Below are 19,670 nucleotides of genomic sequence, written 5' to 3' on the forward strand. Positions count from 1 at the left end.
TATTCTTATTAAACTTTCAAATCTAAGCTTTTATTAATGTAATTTGAAAAGAAAAAGAAGAAGAAGAAGAAAAAAAAAAGAAAAGAACAACTTACAATAGTAGCAAAAAGAAATTTGAAAGAGAGGGGGACAGCTTGACCAAAAGGGAAATAAACTCGAAGTGTGTCTTTTTTTTCTAGACCGTGACATAGAAGGTTGAGAAGAGGTTCTACATGACAACGAGGGGTTGGAGACGAGAGGAGCTGGATGCGAGATGAAAGGGTGGAGATGGTTGTCGATTAAAATAGATTTGTGTGAATAAGAGAAAGAATGAGAAACGTTAAAGAAAAATCTAAAAAGTAACATGGTAAAAAATTTCAAAAAGAAAATAACTTTTTCTTTTCTTTTCCTATTCTTTTTCTTTTGAAAAAGGTAACCTTTTATTTTTGTTAAAAACCATGGACACAATGCAACTCATTAAAGGAAAAACAAGTCGAGAATGAGACAATTTAACGAGTGGTTTCCAACTGCCAACTACCATTTTAAAGAAATATTCTTAATATTTTTTTTTTTTAATAAAATGAATGAATAAAATAAGCACACAATACTCTACGGCGAGATGAGTAGTGACTTGGTATTTATTTATTTATGATATCAAAGCTTCATTCATGAGCTTTTCTTTTGGACAAAGCTACCAACTTTCTTAATTCTTAACTCATTATTATTTGTTTTAACAAAAACCCTTTTCACATTATCACGTACCCTATTCACATTATCACGTATCCTCCATTTTTGCTATTTAATATATATTCTATATCTCTCTCTGTATATCATATATGTATTCGAATTTATTGGTTGGTGAGCTAAATTCCAGCTGCCTTTCCTTGTATTGACCTCGTCCCTTGGATCATGGAGAGCTCATTCTTACCCTTGGATACTATGAAATCACCTTTGTGGGATTCTGTGTTTTTATTTAGGACTCCCAAAAAAATTAAGGTTTTGAAAGTTTAGCAAACTCAATCTACTACACCCACGTATGACAGGTTAGTCTCTCTTCTTCTTCTTCTTTTTCTTTCTGCATCTTTTCTTTCTTTCTTTCTATATTTAGTGTAGTTAAACTAATATGTTTCTGGGTATCCGAATAGGGTCAAATTTAAAATTTGGATTATGAAAATCATGGTGATATATTTTATCTCAGTTGAACCTTAATGTTTTTATTTGGGAAATTTCTTATGGTGGGAGAGAAAGTAGTGCAATTCAGCAATATATTAACCTTATTTTGGATATGGATGCCTGGAGAAGAAGACTTTTTGAGTGTATATATATAATATAGCAAATAGGAATTGGAAGTGGTCAAAGTTTATTTTGAGTATTACATTAGGTGGTTGTAATTTCTGTGAAAGTGTATGCTAGTTTCCTCTGAGCTTGGCCACATTATTATTATTGTTCTTTATTAACTTAACTTAAAAAGGAAAACTTTGTGCAAGTTTGACTTTGAGTTTTATGAACATCTAAAGTTTGGTCAAATGTTTTAATCTTCAGCCAAGTTTAGCTACTGATTAGCTGAAGGCTCTTGAAAGATTTGTACAAGGGTTTGAGAAGTGCAATGAAGTGTTTTTATTTCCATAACAAGAATAAGAAAGAGTTGGAGCCAAAGAGTTCAAAATCCATTTCTATTGGCTCTCTTTCTACTTCTTTGTCAACCGATCCTGACATGAGAAGATCCGGTTCTGAAAGTCATTCTCAGAATGTTTCAGAGTTTAGCACACAATCTTCATCAGCCAAGGCATTTGCAGTTTTGTCTCAGAAACAAAGTAATCTCAAAGAATTCACATTCGCGGAGTTGAAAACCGCAACTAAGAATTTCAGCCGCTCTCTCATGATTGGAGAGGGTGGATTTGGTGGTGTTTATAAGGGCATCACAAGGAGCACAGTTGATTCAAGCAAAAAAATTGAAGTTGCTGTTAAGCAACTAAGTAAAAGGGGATTACAGGCAAGTTTTCTTCTCATCCTATCCTTCATTCAATCATCAATCCCATAATTCAATTACCATTTTCTAATGATCCTTGTTGTTTTCTTGTTTTGCAGGGTCACAAAGAATGGGTGACAGAAGTAAATGTTTTAGGTATTGTGGAACATCCTAATCTTGTCAAATTGTTGGGATACTGTGCTGAGGATGATGAAAGAGGGATTCAGAGATTGCTGATTTATGAGTACATGCCTAATAGAAGTGTTCAAGACCATTTGTCAAGCCGGTCTCAAGCGCCACTTCCTTGGGCAACGAGAATGAAAATAGCCCAGGATGCTGCCCGCGGCTTAGCTTACCTTCATGAAGGAATGGAATTTCAGGTACTTGTTAATCTTACTACTGTGATGTGTGTGATGACTTGGTTGGAGAAGTTGGTAATGATAAATGAGATCAGCACTACAGAGATTGAGATGTAGGCTCATAATGAATATAGATGAGGTTAAATTAATTTCTTTGCTAAGTCTTTTGTGTCATGATTCTCATACTTAAGATCTGAAATATTGTCATTGTAACAGATCATCTTTAGGGATTTCAAGTCTTCAAACATACTTCTAGATCAAGAATGGAATGCAAAGTTGTCGGATTTTGGATTGGCCAGGCTGGGGCCTTCAGATGGATTGAGTCATGTCTCTACTGCAGTATGTTTACATAATGTATTTTCATATATAAATATATGTTTTCTATGTATGTTGTATATTAACAAACAAAAAAAATGATACTCTTCTTATGTTGATGTAGGTTGTTGGAACCATTGGCTATGCAGCTCCCGAGTACATTCAAACTGGGCGTCTCACGTCAAAGAGCGATGTTTGGAGCTATGGAGTATTCCTATATGAACTCATTACTGGGAGGCGGCCTTTGGATCGAAACAAGCCTAGAAATGAGCAAAAGCTCTTAGAATGGATCAGGCCACATCTCTCCGACTCAAAAAAATTCGAGCTGATTTTGGACCCAAGGCTTGAAAGGAAGTATTCACTCAAGGCTGCCAAAAGGCTAGCATCTGTAGCTAACCGTTGCCTGGTTCGACAGCCTAAATCGCGTCCTAAAATGAGTGAAGTATTGGATATTTTAAACAGAATTATGCAGACAACAGATATGGGAAGCCCACCACAAACTCCTCTCAAAAGCTTGCCTTTGGATGATGAAACAAGAAAATCCAAAAGAGAGATGTTGAAAAAGCATGTGGTAGATCCAATATTTGGAGAAAGAGGTTGTTTAATGTGGCAAGCATGGAGGCCTAAGATTGTAAAAACATGATCATGTTGATTGAATATGGTCTGTCACAAAATTGACCCTAATTCCTTCATTTTTTTTTTGGGTGTACCAAAAGCTGGTTTCTTAGTTTGTTGATTGTGTACATTACACTTTTCTCTTTACAAAAATTCAATTAATACAGACCAAGTGGGTATACATTTTTGTGGTTTTACTGACTAGCAACTACTCTACCCCACCAATGATTAAGGCAATTAGGTACTCAAAACATTTCACTTAGCATTTTTGTTTTTACCTTCTTCTTCATTCAGAGGCCCATTTAATAAAAAAGTTTAGTTGCAAACTGCCATGAAATGTTGAGTTCAACAACTACAAGCATATATATTAAAAAAAAGAATGATGATACGTATATATACACAAGCATATAAAGATTACTCTAAAAGAATAAAATATTTACAACAAATGCAAAATCTTGTCTTTCATCATTGCTTTTCTATCTGCAAGACCAGTTACTGACGAAAAGACTAATGGTTGATTTGACTCAGCAGTAGCAGTAGCAATCACAAGATTCTCATTTCCTTCATGACATCCATCATAGCTTATGAAGTTATAATATTCCACCATTTCTTCTTTTTCCTTGTGCAAGGTTCAGGAACCTCTATCAATGGGGAAGCAAATACAAAACAAAAATGATCAAAACATTTATACATAATATATATCATGAAATGAATCTTAAAACTCAATTTTTTCTCCTTGGCAAAATGATATCACTTGAAACCATACCGATTACGAGCAATTGCTCATTTAATGTATAGTTTTTCAAGTAAATTTGGGCCCTTAATTTTAAAAATGATTCTGTAGGAGAAAAAGCCAAGAATAGAAAAGAAAGCACTACCTCCTTCAGGATAGATTGAATTGTAATGAACCTCTGCCCAAAAGCTCAAGAAAATAACTGCATGAGCAAAAAACAATATAATAGGTTGTTTAGAATGAACACTTACTAGTAACATGAAGCTTTTAATAACAGGTAAATCAAATAGAATTAGATAGAATATGGTAAACATGATGATACCAACAGTTCCTAAACAAACTGTTTGACAAAGTCCAACAGTTATACGATATAAAATCACAATTTAGAACATAATGACAATGCAAAACGTTATTGAAAAAATTATTTGTTCAAAACTTGCCTCTGTTGGACTTCTGTGATTGTGGAAGAATCTCAATGTAACATGTATCTTTAAAAGAGGTTAGCACAAATATCTTGACACCATACTGCAATATAAGAACATATTAACACCATGTTTAAAACTCATAAAACAAGTTCACAGAAACAATGGAAAGCTTGAACGGTCAACTTTTATCTCATACCCAATCTGCAGCAGCCTGCAAGGTAACGTGATCACCCCATTCACCATTCCTATTTCATTCACATAAAGAAAATATCAAAAAAGAAAACAAATTACAGTATTGGGATGAAAATCACAGCAATAAAGCCTAGGATTTTACTTGCTCATTTTCTTTAGATAGTCAACATAACCCATAGGAACATAGCCCTCGTACGTCTGGGGTTGACCCTTCAGCTAATAACATCAGAAATGGGAGCATGGTCAAATGCTGAACAGATATGCACAATAATTAAAATGAATGCAAGTTCAAACTAAAAACATGAACTAGTGCACATCAGACCTGTTGAATGATTTGCTCTCGAACAAAACCATGGTGGTCAGAAGAGCGATAAAGCTGATCTGATAAAGCACGAAACTGAGAACAATAGAAAACAAATGATACACACTCAATTTTAGTAAACCTCAAGATGCATTAAAAAATACACATTCACATAAAAAGTCTAGGAAGCAAACTGAAAAAAGATAATACCTGACAATTACCATCTCCCTGGACCTTACGTTCAACCAAATCATATATCTGCAATCTATAAGAAAATGAGGTTTTACTAAGCAATACATCAGTTAATAAGGTGACTAAAACAGCGAGTATATCTACTATCACATGTTGAATATTTTCTGCTTACAGCTATCACACATTGAATTTTTTGAAATATTTTGCATACACGTATTCACCACAACAATAAGAAAATTGTTATTTTCATAACCATTAAACAGTTGGATGACTGAAGGTAACATGTGTAATACAATTTACAAAACATAAAGAGCTAAAATAATGAAAAAGAACTCCAATATAAATGTTAAACATGTCATTAATTACTAAAATAATAAAGGTCAACCTAAATAAAAAAAAACAACTGCTTCGATAATTGTAACATTCTCAAGTCCCCATATATTATACCCCTACAGAAAATTCTGGACCAATAAATTCCCTCCGTAGGGTTTCTTATCCATAGTTCAGAGTGTTCTCTTTCATATCGACCTCCATCCAACCTACTCAACTAAGTCATTATGATCTTATAAAGCAAATGCACAAATGATTGTAGACTTCTCAGGGTTTTGTAGTGCAGCTAGTGCTAAGAATAAATTTAACCCATGAACATAACATATATTAATTGCAAGAGAAAAAAATAAAATCTCTTATAATGTTTGTCAGCACTTCACAAAGCACATTACTCAATGAAATTCTATACCAGTTATGTCTGTTATCAAAATTCCATAAGAACTTAGTAGTGTCGAAGAAGTTAATAATATACATACATGGATAAGAGACAAAAGTCTTTAATACAATAGAGAATTTAACACTAGACCTTTCTAGAAGCCTCTCGTGATCTGATATCTCCTCATCAATTGAAGGAATTTTTTCAATTGTCCTAGGAACATGCTGCCAAATGAAATAAATCACCAATATAAGTATATTCTAAAAATGCAAACCAAATTTAAATGACTAAACAAACTACATATATCATGCGTTATCCCCATGAAATGACATCAACCCAATTAAAGGTATAATAACATCTCACAGCAATCACTCACAGGAACGGGAACCATCTGATTCAGTCTTCTGCCAACTTCACTATCAAGCGAAGACTCGTCTGTTATGTCCAATGCATATGACCAGTCTTCCCCATTGCTTAAGTTTTCTCCTTTGCTTTCGGCTGGGACAGAATATGTAAAGATAGATCCCATCCCATCTTCCACATCTCCATTTATCCTTATGCCAGAATCAATTTCCACCCCTGCTTTATCTTCTGTATAACCATCTACTAAAGTTCCATTGTTGTGATGACCTTCTGTGTTCCCATTACTACCATGACCATTTTCCATATTCCAAACGTTCTCATGTCCTATACATCATTATAAGTCAAGTTCCAATAAGGATGAAAGAAACACGGAAAGAATAACCATTTGTTAAAAAAATATCTAACCTTCCATTTTCCCATAATCAGAGCTATCATGCCTCTTTGAAGGTCCAAGCCAATCTTGCGCAAGAATTGATTGTTGCAAGTGATCTTCTTCAAAAACAGGACGTCCTGAGTTTTCTGCTGAAGCAAGTCTTGATAACTCCTCTTGATAAGCATGAGCTATAACTTCATCATTTTCAACATTATTGGGCTCAACATAGCATTCTTGAACATATTCCACTTTACTAAAATCAGGGTCATATCTAGTAACAGTACTATGAGAGGTGTCATTTGAAAGAGTGCAAACATCTAACAGATGAAGATTCCATCTCTTAACATCCGGGTCCCAATTATCCATTGTCATTGGGTTGGATACTAGTTTTAGAATATGTGTAATTTCAAATAAATATCCTTGCTTTATTCTATAATCTCACTAAACTTTGATAGCTCCTGAAAAAAAAAAAAACACAAAGCTTAATAATTATAAGCATAAAACCATTTGCTTCCAAAAGCTATCTAACTTGTGAAACCCACTTTCTGAATAAAGAAACAAAAAACACACCTTTCAATCAATAAACTTCAATCATTACACATCTAAAATCACTAATCCACATACCCATAAATCCATCGGTTCTAAACCAGACAATAAATACCTAAAATACAAGTATATAACAACATTAAAGCTTAATCAAACATTATAAACCTTATCCATAGATCAAACTACAAACATATTCAGAAAAAAAGAAAAAAGAAAAACGCGCATAGAACCCTAATCCACAGATTAATTGCTTCCATCCATCAAACCAAAAACAAAACCATATAAAATAGAAGTTTCAAAGCATGCACCGAGATGAAATGAATCCATAAAAAGAAAGAACAAAACTCAGATTACTCGATCATCAACCATTAAAAAATAAATCAAATGAGAAATTATACGGACCTTAAGAGGAGGGAAAATATCTGTGATAAGAAAAAGGAAATGGAGAGACAAATAGAGAAGAGGAAAAAAGAGAGGGTTTGAAGGCCACGCTTAGGCTGAGATGGTTAAAGGTCGAACTAGTTAGATACGGAAAGTATAAATACAGAAAAAGTAGAAGCCTGAAAGTTGCTGTTCATTTAATTTAAGGCGTATTTTGTTGAATATTTTGAAAAATAAAAATAAAATGTCGTTTTTCTCCTTAATATAAGGGCGCGCTTCGTTTCGGATCGACAGAAACTGAAACCGCCAATGTGCTTACGTGGCATTACTTTGGTGGTTAAATGGGAATTCTATATCGGGTTTTCTTCCACGTGTGTTAATTCGGTACGAGGTTATTGCCTTACCATTTTGGATTAGCTACAACTTCTACAAAATTAATTAATTAATTACGGAATTTTTAAACAAAGTGTTATTTTTTTTTACAATTTAAATTTTTATACGGTTATTTTTTTTAAATTTTCATTTATACAATTTTTTTTAAAACTAACATACTATTATTCTTTAACTTAATTAGATTTTATACCGTTTATAATCTCTTTAAAGAAACTGGTTGTACATTTCCTTTTCATGTCATCAATCAATTAATATACACGTTTTTCTTCCAATTTTGCACTCTCTGCATCATTCTCTCATTCTCATTTTTTTTCTTTCTTTTTTCTGCATTATATTTATACTCATTATTAAGGGTGTTTGCGGTACGGGTGATGTGATTTTGACTATTTTTTCAAATCAACCTGCACATTCAATTTTTTCAATTTCCCAAATCGCACCTACACCGCAAAAAATAGTACAGTGCGGTGCGATTTTTGCAGTTTAGACTATCACCAATAATTAAACTATCACAAATATAACAAAGTTTGAGCAACACTTGTCAAAAATACCATAAGGCTTAAAAATAAATATGAAAAAAATAAATTTCAACAATATAACAATTAGTGAGTTTTTGAGTTGAACATTCATATATTGAACCTAAATAAATATAAAAATTAGTATTTTTATAATGTGCGGTGCGATTTAAACCGCATATTAACAATTCAAAACCGCAAATCGCAGTGCACCGCGCGATTTAGAAAAAATTCAAAGAGCGACTGCACTGCAAAGAATTTCAAACCGCAACAAACCTGATTCGCATAATAACTCAAATCTAATCCAATCTGCATAATAACTCAAATTCAATCTCATCCACAAAAGTACAGATTAGATCAGTTATTTTAGATTTGTTACTTTTAATATTAAATTATTTCATATTTACTAAAAAAATATTTTTTTCACATAATTAACAATAAAATAAAACAAATTATTGTTGTTTTATGTCTCTAACAATAAATATAAAAAAATAATAATAAATTCAAAGGAATAAGGAAAAATAATTGTATGTGTAAGAAATGTATAATTGTGTTTTAGACTATATTTAATAAGAATGAAATATTCATTTGATCTAAGTTTTGAAATATATTTATATCAAAACTATTAGATTTTTAAATTACTATTTTTCACATTAAAATATCTTTATATATTAAAAGTGCCTATCTAACGGCATTTCTTGGTTTAACAGAATATACTTAAGAATATTCTGTTAAATTTAACGATTAGGTTTGATCTCTCGTTAACAAATAAACCCAATATAATTAAATCCAAAAAATTAAACAATCTTTTAAATATTAATAATCTCTTTTTAAATTAAAAAAAAAATCATCTTAACCACATATCTCTCTAACAAACCTACTTTTTAGTTTTATAAATGGAGATGTTCATATAATATTAACACTTTACAGAATATTTATAGATATAAACTTACATTACAATGCTATGTTAAAAAAAGAACTAAATAGAATAATCTACTACTCCAATAATAAATTTATTTACAATTTTATAATTACACTAATATTATTTTTAATACATTATTAAATAATATTTCAAATATAAATATTTAATTTTTTCACAAAAAATTTGCAATCTTTAAAAATAAAATACATTCAAAATCTTAAAAAGACCAAAATCTTAAATGAAACTAGCAATACGTGGCTCGGCACGTATATTCACCTAGTATATAAATATGTATGAATTGGATTGCATCAATTACTTTTACATGTCAATCAAAATTTAATCTACACACGTGCAGATTTTAAATTTTCCAAATCTAATCTAATTTCATATCCACACTATGCAAACAGATTAGATTGAGTATTTTATGAACACCCCTAAATAAATTCATGATAACATGTTTAATAATTCATAATTGTGTCTTAAAAATGTTGTAACATGATAAACTTATCATAAACAGGTTGATAAACATGTTGAGTTTGGATTTTAGCCTATAAACAAGTTGGGTTTAAATTTTAATTTTCGACTCAATTAATAAATTTGGAGAGTTTGGATAATATTTTGCTTGTAATACTTACTTCTTAACATAACATGAACACAAATTATGGTAAAAGTGGCACAAAAGTGGTAGATGAAGAAGTGAGACATGTAGAATGAGGTGCCTCTATGAAGGTAAGACTTGGAGGGTGAGATGATTAAATTTGTTACCAAATGAACAAATTTATAATCCCCATAAAAATAGTGTGGTTAAGAGACTCTGCAAACAAGACTTGCCACAACATTTGAAGGAATAAAAGACATAGGTAATGAAGTTGTAGGAATACAGATTACAATAGCATTTGAAGCTGTAGGGTTAGTTTTAGGATTGGTTAAGAAAACAAAGGAGTTATAAAGTTGATTGTCTTTGGTGGTGACAGATTGATTAGCAACAATTAAACTATCTGTCTAACCTTCATTATGTATTGCAACATAGACAGAGAACCCTTCTTGGGATTGCAAATGGAGGTTGTTTGTAAAAGACTACAAAACAAACCAAGAGACAAAATATAATGGAAAGAGGGCAAAAATTTACAAATCTCCATACGAAGATTGCAGTATATGTACACGTAAGTAAATATATACTCTTAAAGTAGAGAACTCCACAGAATTATTTACTCTACCCTTTCTCTCACTTGGAAATATAGTTTAACCATTTACACTTGACATTTGCTTTACAAACTATTTAACTTTGGTACTCTCAAAAGGGCAGTTAATGAGAACTCGCCGGAAAGCCTAAAAACAACCCTTTTCTGTGGAATTCTCATAGTCAGATAACGACTAAGCCTAATATACAATAAATAGGTAGACAGGGATCTTATTCATGTTGATCTATAGGTAGGTGTTTATTTACAGCAAATGATCTCTGTAAATGAGCTTAAAAAAGTCACCATCCATGTTAGCTGTACAAAACGGTGCATGCTCTTTGGTGGTGGCAAGATTAAAATGCCTTGCTCCAAATTGAAATATAGTTCAAGAAGAACAAATTGCAGACGACGACATACTTATGCGCCTTTCTGTAAGAGATACAAGAGCAAAACTCATGAGTAAGAATAAAACATAGGAAAACTCGTAAAGAATCAGTTCGTAAATATTTGGAAATAGAAATTAATGTCAGTACCTCCAGTTGCAATGAGCTTCTCAACACGAGAAACAATGTGTTTTCCATAAGTATACCTCTTCAGACCATTCAAATGAACCTTAATGCGAGACAGAATCAACTCAAGACTCTCGTCACTGCAGGTCTCTAGAACTTTCTGAACAACGTAGTTTCCAAATGGATCTTTCATCATGGCCTGTAAAATTTCATGTTATCCAATACTCAACAATCTGTTTTAAGGCCTTAGGCTTGAGCAAACAACACAACATACTCACATGTAGATAACTGATTTAAATTATTCAAAAAAAAACCCAAGGAACTACCAGAAAATCCAGTTGGTTTATATCCAGTCAGCTTAATACCAAATATAGAATAGTTGTAAACCCTATTAAAATTGCCTATCGTTGTAGTTGTTCGTTTTAAAAGATAGCCGCATATAAGTAAAAAATAAAAATATATTAATAATGTTGATCTATAAAAAAGGTATCAATTCAGGCTTATATGATAGATTAATATAATTTATAATAAGAATCAGGTATACCTGTAAGGGCTCATTTTCCTCGGTGTAACCAAGCATCTCATTCACCAAAAGTTGACGCTCCTCAGCACTGCCGAAAGATAAGCACTTCTCAACAACATTAGAAGCAAATTTCTGCTGACTCATCCGTACAATTTGGCCTGCGAGTTGGCGTATAATTGCTGTCCTCTCCAGTGGTTTACCATGTTCAAGGACATGCTACAAACAAAACATAAATTAACAAAAGAAAAAAGAATGATACAAAGTAATCAAGAACAAACTTTAAAACTAAAGTACTAGTTCTGTAAAAGGGGAAAACAAAAACAAAGAAATCTTCCGCATAAAGGTAGAAAGAGAAAGCAGTTTGTGTGAACGGTAAGACGACAAACCAGAAAAGGTAAGCAAATGAAGTATTAAGTTTTAAGGGGGGCTAAAGTTGGCTAGAAATCACATTAGTATAAGCTTTGCGATAAGGAAGCCTATTGGAAACTAGCAGTGCCGAACTCACAGAGAAGGTACATAGTAGAGTGCTTACTGCAAGGTGAAATCAGGGAAGGAAAAATAACTATGGACAGCTATTGCAGTAATAGCTGATCATATTGGATCATAGCTTTCAAAAATATATATAAGAGTGAAATGTCTTTCTACAATATAATATCCTTAAGTCTTGAAAAGCCCTAAGATGAAAAGAAATGTCTAGTTCACCACAAAGGGGCTATGGGATTCAAACCCATATATTCCAGAAAGGACAGGACCCTTCAATAATAGAATACTTGATCACCATTCACTTACCTGAATTACATAATTTCCGTATTGATCTTGTGCAAGATTGCATACAGATTGCATGATTTCATCCATGATAATTTGCTGTGTATTTAAATCATCACAATGTTCCAGGACCCTCTGTAGTAGCAAATTATCAAATCAGAAAAAACAATACAATATCCTCAAATTGCCTCCAAATAAATAAATAAAAAACCAAGCAACTTACCTGAATAACTCGGCAGCCGTAAGGATGGGTAGAAAGTGTAATAACTTGACCATAGAAGGATGAGATAATAAACTGAATACGATCTTGAGGGACACACTCAATGCACTTTTGAATTACATGATTCCCATTCTGATCACGTACACATTTCATAATTGCACCATCCAGCTCCGCCACCATTTGGGTCTGCTGATCCACATCAACCACCTCCAAGGCCTGCGAGTGACAAAATTTAAAGCATAAGAGAGCCAAGAAAATCTTTCTTATGCATATACATCTCTGCAAGAAAGATACATCATCCTCTTCATAGATGTAATATAAATCTAAACATTAGCTTCTCATATACACCATGTTCAAACAATTCATAAAACAAGAATAATTGAGCTTTCCCTTGTAAAACAAAGGAATAAAGAGAAATATGCAATCATCATCAAGTCAAGATAGCTGATTTGATGGCAAGAATGATTACCTTAGAATCATATAAAATATGAGTAAGAAGGATGCTGCGAAATATATCTCCTCTATACAAATGAAGAGGGGGTAGAAATGTAAAATGTAATACCAGGACATTTTTCTTATCAAGAAGAAGACAACTTCATTAATCAACTGACTCGTTGAAGTTAAAAAAGACCTGATCATAATATACTGTTCTGTTACAACAACCATATCTTTTTAAAATTGGATATTAACTTCAGAGCATTAAAAAAAGTATGTACTACTTAGTAAAGTTGTTTCCCCCCATCTGCATGTACCTATAGTCTCCAACTCCAATATTTCTATATCCTCCAAGAATCTTTGTACCTCTTCTCTCTTTTTATCCCGTCCGAAAAATTTCTAACTATTACATCACCTTGATTGAGTCGGAAGGATCACAACAGTTACCTCCATACATCCCCTTTTAGATCTTACCAACATACAACATTTTGTCCATGAAGTGAAATCATATCAATATGAAAGGATTACAGATTATGACTAAAAATTCACCTTCTGAATCACTCTGCAACCATACATCTGAAGACTCAAAGGCAAAACATGGCCAGTCAGTTGGCTAGCCAATTCCCTTCTTTGGCTTGCTGTACCATGCTCAAAAAACTGCAAATACAAAGATAAAATTTAATGTGGGCTCTAAATGGAAGAAAAGATAGGGTTTTAGAGTATTTAAGATGACAAAAGCCGTACTTTCTGTATGACGTAATTTCCAAAGACGTCAGTCATCAATGTACGGGCATGTGGAGTAATCTCAGGGAATATCATGATCTTTTCTTCAGGGGTGGCGGTTTCTAATTTCTGTTGGATAAAGCGACTACCATACTGATCCGTGCTGCAACAAATAAGGGGAAGGCAATAAACTATAAATCTGAGAGGAATAATGTAGTAAGTGGGGAAAAAAATAATAACAACATACCTGAATTCAACTACATGATCAATAATGTCTGAAAGTTCAAAAGACTTGGTTTTATTGTTCTTGAACTCGTCTAACAAGGATGAGATGAATCGACCTTCTACATTATTGCCAATATCTGAGTTCCATGAGCCAACTGATCCTGCCATTGAATTTTTCATTGAATTGAAACGTGCAAATCTTTCATTCTGAAGCATTGGACTTCCAGATCCAACAGATGGAAGAACCGAGTTTGCCATAGGGTTTCCAAGGTATGGTGTGCCAAGTCTATAAGATGCACTTCCATAATTATCCTGACCGAAACCACCAGAATTACCTAGTAGTGACAATTCTAACTGTTCTTTTTGTTGAACCAACAAAGTCTCAAGGTATGCTTTCTGAAGCTCTTCCAAATCAGAATGAGAAGTAGAAAATTGGTTTTTTATCAAAGAAGGATCACCCAGACTAGTTGCAGCCCGTGTTGGATAATCAGAGGTTCTTTGCAAAAATTGGACATACCGTGGATCAATAACTGGGGAATGCAGATCGTGGCCAACTTTGTTTCCCAGGATATTCATGTTTTGTCCATTTTGACTAGAAGTAAAAGCTGAATCACAACCAAAATCAATTAGGAAAAGGGAAGAGAGAGAGGAAAAACAAAATGTAAATTTACGCATATAAATTCAAATATAGAGTTGCTGATAAACGTGAAGAAACATCAAACACACCTGTATCAAGATGACCTTCCATAGATGTAGTGTGCTGATTAACAGGGAAAGCACCAGCTCTGAAGTCAATTCCGGGAGTAGATGGATTCTGATGATAAAAATTTGATCCTTCAAAACCCCCAAAACCTGAAGAACCAACTTGTGAATAAAGATTGGCAGAGGAAGAAGTCCTTTTTGGAAAGTTGGCTTGCATATTGGAGTTTGACTTAGATGCATTAAGGTTTGCCAACATCCCATTTTGCCTAGCTAGATCAACATAATTGGCTGCAAGAGAGAGCTTTTCAGCCTTGGCCTGGTCCATGAGCTCTTGCTGCAGATTTTGGTTATGTCCGGTTTTGAACAGAAAATCAGAATTATTATCAAGGCCCAGGTGATGCTGGGACTGAGCCTGACTATTCATATCTCTACTTCTAACATTTGACAGACTTAAGCCAGATAGGTTAGCTGCAATATCAGCAAGATCATTCATTCCAGAAGAATGACCATTTTGGATGTTTAAACCACGAACATTCTTATGCTCAATTGAGGAAATTCTGCTTCCCACAGGAGGGAGGCCACAACTAGGAGATCTTCCAACTACCTTCGGTTCGGGAGTTGTGCTCCTTGACATAGAGGAACCCATAGGTGATGCCAAGGAATAAGAACCTGCAGTACTGCGACTTTGAACTCCAGCCATGCCATGAGGAGAAACTCCATTTTGGAGACTGTCAAAAAGTTCAGCACTGTCGCCAAAAGAATTACGGCTTGAAGGGCGTGACAGGAAGCCAGACAAGGATGCTGGTCGATCAACTCCTTCCTGCACATCATGTAGGATAGTTAAAGTTAATGGACATACTTACAAAAATAAAAGACCGTAATAGCTAACCTTGACAAATCTATCCTTTCAACAGTAGTACGTAAACACCAAAGTGTTTCAACCCAAATTAGGTATAAAAAGAGCCCAGTGAACTAAATCTTGAATATGCACTATTGTACTCAGAACAACAAAGTTCTAATTTCATCGGGTTTCAGTTTCTAGTTTGTACCTACAATAATCTATAAAAGAGTAGTAGTGAACTCCACGGAATATAACCTCTAAATAAAAATCACGAAGAAGATAAAAAGGAAAAAGGAAATACAAGATAAAATTTCTAAAATGGAATTTCACCCAAGCCGCAAAACTAAAGGAAAATGGAGTACAAACGGCAGTAATTACCTGCAAAATGTCAGCAAAACTCTTCCTCCTTGCACCAAGTCCACTGGTTGTCATTCCAGTTGAACTGTTTGGAGCTCTATCAAGCCACCCAAAAGATGTCTGCCTAGAAAGATTCCTTCCATTTCCATTTCCATTTCTCAATTCCATTAGTTCATGCTCGGCCTTTTGTACAGAAAGCCCTGGCTGCATCGAAAAGAGTGACGAACTCTCAACATCCTCAGCCATCTGCTTCGTCCTCCGGTCCCCAGAACCCCCAAAAGAAGACCCACCAGCTTGAAATCTCTGTGCAACACGCCAATCCTCCCTTGATAGCAAGGGAGGGGGCAATCTTGGGTTGATGTTATCATGAGAATAATAGTAAGAAAGATAAGCAGGGTGTGAACGAATTTCATCCTCTGATAAAACCCCGTCATTAGTGAAGATTCTACCGCTAATTTCTCTTATATCAGAGTTCCCAAAAAGACTACCAACAGCACTTAAGGAACCCTCTACTGTAGGTGGAGCACTGCCACTTCTGTACATATTCAGATCTCTTTCCCGATCCATGATCTTCCGATTTCGCTGCTCTTGAAGAATTAATTCAAGCTCAGTCTGAATACTATCCTCTAAACTCCCACTGGGTCCTTGCATACCAATATCTAGGTTAGATAACATACCCATGTCGCTTCCAGTAGCCATGTCAAAGCTAAAATTTTCCTACAACAGAGAGAGAAACTATAAAGAATGTCAAATAATGGAATATTTTATATTTATAATAATATAAAAAATTCTAGATCGAACCCTAATCGTAACAAAAGCAAACCGATAAGGTAAGTCTCAATTTTTTTAATCTCTCAATCAAACAAATATCACAAGTATTCACAACAGTTAAAAAGAGTAATAAATTTCCTGTAAAAAGAAAATCGCTTTAGAAAATAATAATAAATTGAAAACTTTATAATGGAATGATTCGAAATAAATATGCGAATTATTTTCAAACTTCTTATTATTTTCTGAGCTACCAAACAGATAATAACAATTAATCACCCAAACAAATAGAACAAATTCCAGACCTTTGAGCAAAACCCTAAACTTTAAAAGAAGGAATTCCCTAAGCCGATCATTCTCATACTCCAGAAATTGAGGAATTTGAATCAAATACAGCAAATGTTGTTGTAGAATAGAGACAGAGAAAGAGAAACGTTAGGCAAGCAAAGGAATGTCGTATGTAGAACCACTTACGGCGTGGAATCGAAGCTGAAACTTTCTATTTTGATTGGGCGTGTAAAAACGAGGGATTCTTTGATCCAAAAAAGTAACACAGTGAGAAAGAAAATGGGATTTGGTGGATTATATATCAAGTTTATTGATATGATAATTAGTATTCGATTGAAGTGATATGTTTGGTTAGAAAGAAAATTGACAATGAAATTTACAGATACAGAACGAGAAGAGTGCGATGCGAAGAAAATCGAAATGGAGGAGAACGATGAGATCGCGTGTGCCTGGGATTCTTCATAAACGGTTGCTTTTTTTTTATTATTATTATTATATTTTTACAGGGAAGATGGAAACTGAACCATGACCGTCGGATTCAGAAATGGACGGAGATCGACGGTATCGACATTCGATCCTACGTGCATGGGCTTTTATTATTACCATCATTTTTTTTTTGCTTAATATTTTTTTCTTTTTTTTTTTTTTTAATTTGTGTTATTTTTTTTTTCTTTTATGAGTGGGGGATAATAATATCCTATAAATGAGTTTGGTAGGGTCTCATTTTGGAGAGTGCAATCGGAAAACATGCTTTTAGTGTAGCATGGTTGGACATTTCAAGAAAGATTGCCACAGGCAAAGAAAGAAGAGCAGAAGCAAGAGGCCCGTATCTGCTTGCGGTAGCCAGTCCTTCCTTAATGACATGTCAGTTTCTTGTCAACAACTCATATTTTACTGTGTTATTTGACTCTAAGGCTACGCACTCATATGTGGCAACACATGTAATTAATCAATTGGGTAGGCCTTGTGACTTTATCGAAAGAGGGTTTGGAACCCTATTGCCTAGCGGGGAATTGGTTATCTTCAAAAGGCGAATTATGTCTATTCCAATTAGAGTGGAAAAGAGGAAGTTGAGTGCTGACTTGGTAGAGCTGGAATTAGCGGAGTTCAATATCATACTTGGGATGGATTTTTTATCTAAGTATTCGGGCAGCATTGATTACAAGCGAAAAATGGTAACTTTTTAGCCGGAGGGCGAAGATCCATTTGTTTATGCTGGATCGGTTCAGGGGTCTCGAATTCTAGTTATTTTAGTTTTAAAGGCTAGAGATTTACTACACAGTGGATGTGTAGGATTTTTAGCGGTTGTAATTGACTCCAGCAGACCTGAAACATTTGGGCCTGAAGTGGTCAGAGTTGTAAAAAAATTTCTCGATGTTTTTCCAGAGGAGTTTTCGGGATTGCCGCCACAACGAGAAATAAATTTTGTGATTGATTTGGCACCTGGAGCCAGGGTTGGCCCTGAAAAAAAATGGGCCCAAGACGGTTTTAACAAATTAAGAAAAAAATGGCCCTTTTGTATATCTATTTTTTTATGTATGTAATTTTAAATAAAATTAAACTAATATTTAGTAATATAAATACATTCCAAACCATTAAATCATCACATAAACTTATAAATTTCAAAGTATTACTTAAATATTATACGTCTTGCATTTTTAGATGCAAAAGTATTAATTAAATTTACATAATCAAGTTTTGCAACTAAATCATGTTCAATGGATAACATAGCTAAACCGCTTAATCTCTTTTGAGACATGGTTGAACGGAAATAAGATTTGATCAAGGTCAATTCGGAAAAACTCTGTTCTGCATGGGCAACGGTGACCAGAATAGATAGAAAAATCCTAAAAGCAATCCAAGCATTTGGATAACTACTATCCACTTCTTTTATATAGCTCAACACATCGATAGATCTTTTGGTTTCTTTTGGTAGACTTTGACGCAACATATATAACTCTTGGTATAGGTCATCATTGTCAAGGTCTGAAATCTCACCATGCTTCATTAAGTTTGTAAGATTGATACAAAAATTCTTCAAAGTGTCATCATCTGCAGACTTTAATTTCTCAAAATCAAACAATAGTCCAAAATTCTCCTCAAAACTCTGAAATTGTTCGAACCTAGTTGAACAATAATTATTTTTATTAGTTATTATGGTAGGAAGTGAAATATAATTTTAAATAAAGCACTATAAAAGTATGCATACCTGGTTTTAAATGATGAAATAACTTGATCAATTATGCAAAGAAAATAGTCAATTTTAAAAGACTCTGTTGCTGTTTGTGTCACCCCCTCATTGACACTTTCATCAAATTGTTTTTTCCTGTAAACTTTTTGTTTTTCAATAAACACATGTTCAACTTCCATCACACTTGCAATCTCATTAGCTTTAGTCAAAGCATTCTCAAAACCAGTTTCTATATACTTTTGAAGAAATGAAAGTAGAATCTTTAACTCTTTGATAACAACATCAATTTGCATATCTTCATTTTGTAGGATCTTGCTAGCAGTATTAACAGCAAACAACAAATCATACCAAAGAACCATACTCACCAAGAACTCAAAATTATGAACATTATATGTTGCTAAAGTCTCAGCATTACTTTTTGTTTTGGCATCTTCATTACTTTCTGCCAAGTAATTTAAAGCTTCTTTTATTTGTGGATATTGGAATCTTATTGCTTTAACAATGTCAACACAACTTTCCCAACGCGTTTCTGATAATGGCTTAACAGTGAGACCATGTACATGATCTCTAAATACTTTCCATCTTTTTGTAGAAGCTAAAAATAATGAGTATATTCGTTGTACCACACCAAAAAAAGATACAGCCTTGGGACAACAATGAGCCATA

The 19,670-nt window shown here is 33.7% G+C and overlaps 4 protein-coding genes across 7 annotated transcripts; 1 reads left to right on the plus strand and 3 right to left on the minus strand.

The window, feature by feature from the left end:
* The first annotated feature begins 648 nt into the window (after positions 1 to 648).
* On the plus strand, positions 649 to 3,441 carry LOC115705666 (serine/threonine-protein kinase PCRK1-like). The gene is made up of 5 exons (XM_061108482.1): positions 649 to 1,022; positions 1,522 to 1,972; positions 2,068 to 2,328; positions 2,524 to 2,646; positions 2,747 to 3,441. Exons 2-5 carry the CDS (start codon positions 1,586 to 1,588, stop codon positions 3,263 to 3,265), a joined length of 1,290 nt encoding a protein of 429 aa, XP_060964465.1. The 5' UTR covers positions 649 to 1,022; positions 1,522 to 1,585; the 3' UTR covers positions 3,266 to 3,441.
* Positions 3,442 to 3,576: 135 nt separating this feature from the next.
* On the minus strand, positions 3,577 to 7,637 carry LOC115705667 (OVARIAN TUMOR DOMAIN-containing deubiquitinating enzyme 9). Its single transcript, XM_030633063.2, has 11 exons — positions 7,471 to 7,637; positions 6,555 to 6,980; positions 6,163 to 6,473; positions 5,937 to 6,010; positions 5,099 to 5,153; positions 4,910 to 4,984; positions 4,730 to 4,803; positions 4,592 to 4,640; positions 4,411 to 4,495; positions 4,116 to 4,172; positions 3,577 to 3,878 (listed from the first exon to the last, which is right to left on the minus strand). The coding sequence occupies exons 2-11, from the start codon at positions 6,892 to 6,894 to the stop codon at positions 3,820 to 3,822; spliced, it is 1,179 nt and encodes a 392-aa protein (XP_030488923.2). The 5' UTR covers positions 6,895 to 6,980; positions 7,471 to 7,637; the 3' UTR covers positions 3,577 to 3,819.
* A 2,743-nt stretch (positions 7,638 to 10,380) lies between these two features.
* Positions 10,381 to 17,442, minus strand: LOC115703606 (pumilio homolog 4). Of its 4 annotated transcripts, none has more exons than XM_030630843.2 (11): positions 17,000 to 17,442; positions 15,779 to 16,474; positions 14,584 to 15,379; positions 13,880 to 14,462; positions 13,654 to 13,795; positions 13,459 to 13,566; positions 12,478 to 12,690; positions 12,279 to 12,389; positions 11,511 to 11,705; positions 10,991 to 11,165; positions 10,381 to 10,886 (listed from the first exon to the last, which is right to left on the minus strand). In XM_030630843.2, the coding sequence occupies exons 2-11, from the start codon at positions 16,454 to 16,456 to the stop codon at positions 10,843 to 10,845; spliced, it is 3,045 nt and encodes a 1,014-aa protein (XP_030486703.2). In that variant the 5' UTR covers positions 16,457 to 16,474; positions 17,000 to 17,442; the 3' UTR covers positions 10,381 to 10,842. The 4 variants fall into 4 exon arrangements, with proteins under 4 accessions (XP_030486703.2, XP_030486702.2, XP_030486701.2 ...); XM_030630842.2 differs by having other exon boundaries at positions 15,779 to 16,492; XM_030630841.2 differs by having other exon boundaries at positions 16,831 to 17,442.
* A 1,001-nt stretch (positions 17,443 to 18,443) lies between these two features.
* Positions 18,444 to 19,669, minus strand: LOC115695425 (uncharacterized). The gene is made up of 2 exons (XM_061110602.1): positions 19,023 to 19,669; positions 18,444 to 18,936 (listed from the first exon to the last, which is right to left on the minus strand). Exons 1-2 carry the CDS (start codon positions 19,667 to 19,669, stop codon positions 18,444 to 18,446), a joined length of 1,140 nt encoding a protein of 379 aa, XP_060966585.1.
* Position 19,670: the final 1 nt, after the last annotated feature.

The sequence above is a fragment of the Cannabis sativa genome, chromosome 1 (assembly GCF_029168945.1).
Source record: "Cannabis sativa cultivar Pink pepper isolate KNU-18-1 chromosome 1, ASM2916894v1, whole genome shotgun sequence".
NCBI lineage: Eukaryota > Viridiplantae > Streptophyta > Magnoliopsida > Rosales > Cannabaceae > Cannabis > Cannabis sativa.

Coding starts and splice junctions, on each gene's coding strand:
- LOC115705666 (XM_061108482.1), top strand. CDS start 1,586: ATGAAGTGTTTTTATTTCCATAACAAGAATAAGAAAGAGTTGGAGCCA. Junction 2,329..2,523: donor ATGAAGGAATGGAATTTCAG/GTACTTGTTAAT, acceptor TCATTGTAACAG/ATCATCTTTAGGGATTTCAA. Junction 2,647..2,746: donor TGAGTCATGTCTCTACTGCA/GTATGTTTACAT, acceptor ATGTTGATGTAG/GTTGTTGGAACCATTGGCTA.
- LOC115705667 (XM_030633063.2), bottom strand. CDS start 6,894: ATGACAATGGATAATTGGGACCCGGATGTTAAGAGATGGAATCTTCAT. Junction 4,804..4,909: donor GAGAGCAAATCATTCAACAG/GTCTGATGTGCA, acceptor TGATGTTATTAG/CTGAAGGGTCAACCCCAGAC. Junction 4,173..4,410: donor ATCACAGAAGTCCAACAGAG/GCAAGTTTTGAA, acceptor TTGCTCATGCAG/TTATTTTCTTGAGCTTTTGG.
- LOC115703606 (XM_030630843.2), bottom strand. CDS start 16,456: ATGGCTACTGGAAGCGACATGGGTATGTTATCTAACCTAGATATTGGT. Junction 15,380..15,778: donor GTTTTGCTGACATTTTGCAG/GTAATTACTGCC, acceptor CATGATGTGCAG/GAAGGAGTTGATCGACCAGC. Junction 12,691..13,458: donor GTTGCAGAGTGATTCAGAAG/GTGAATTTTTAG, acceptor TGTCACTCGCAG/GCCTTGGAGGTGGTTGATGT.
- LOC115695425 (XM_061110602.1), bottom strand. CDS start 19,669: ATGGCTCATTGTTGTCCCAAGGCTGTATCTTTTTTTGGTGTGGTACAA. Junction 18,937..19,022: donor ATTTCATCATTTAAAACCAG/GTATGCATACTT, acceptor TTGTTCAACTAG/GTTCGAACAATTTCAGAGTT.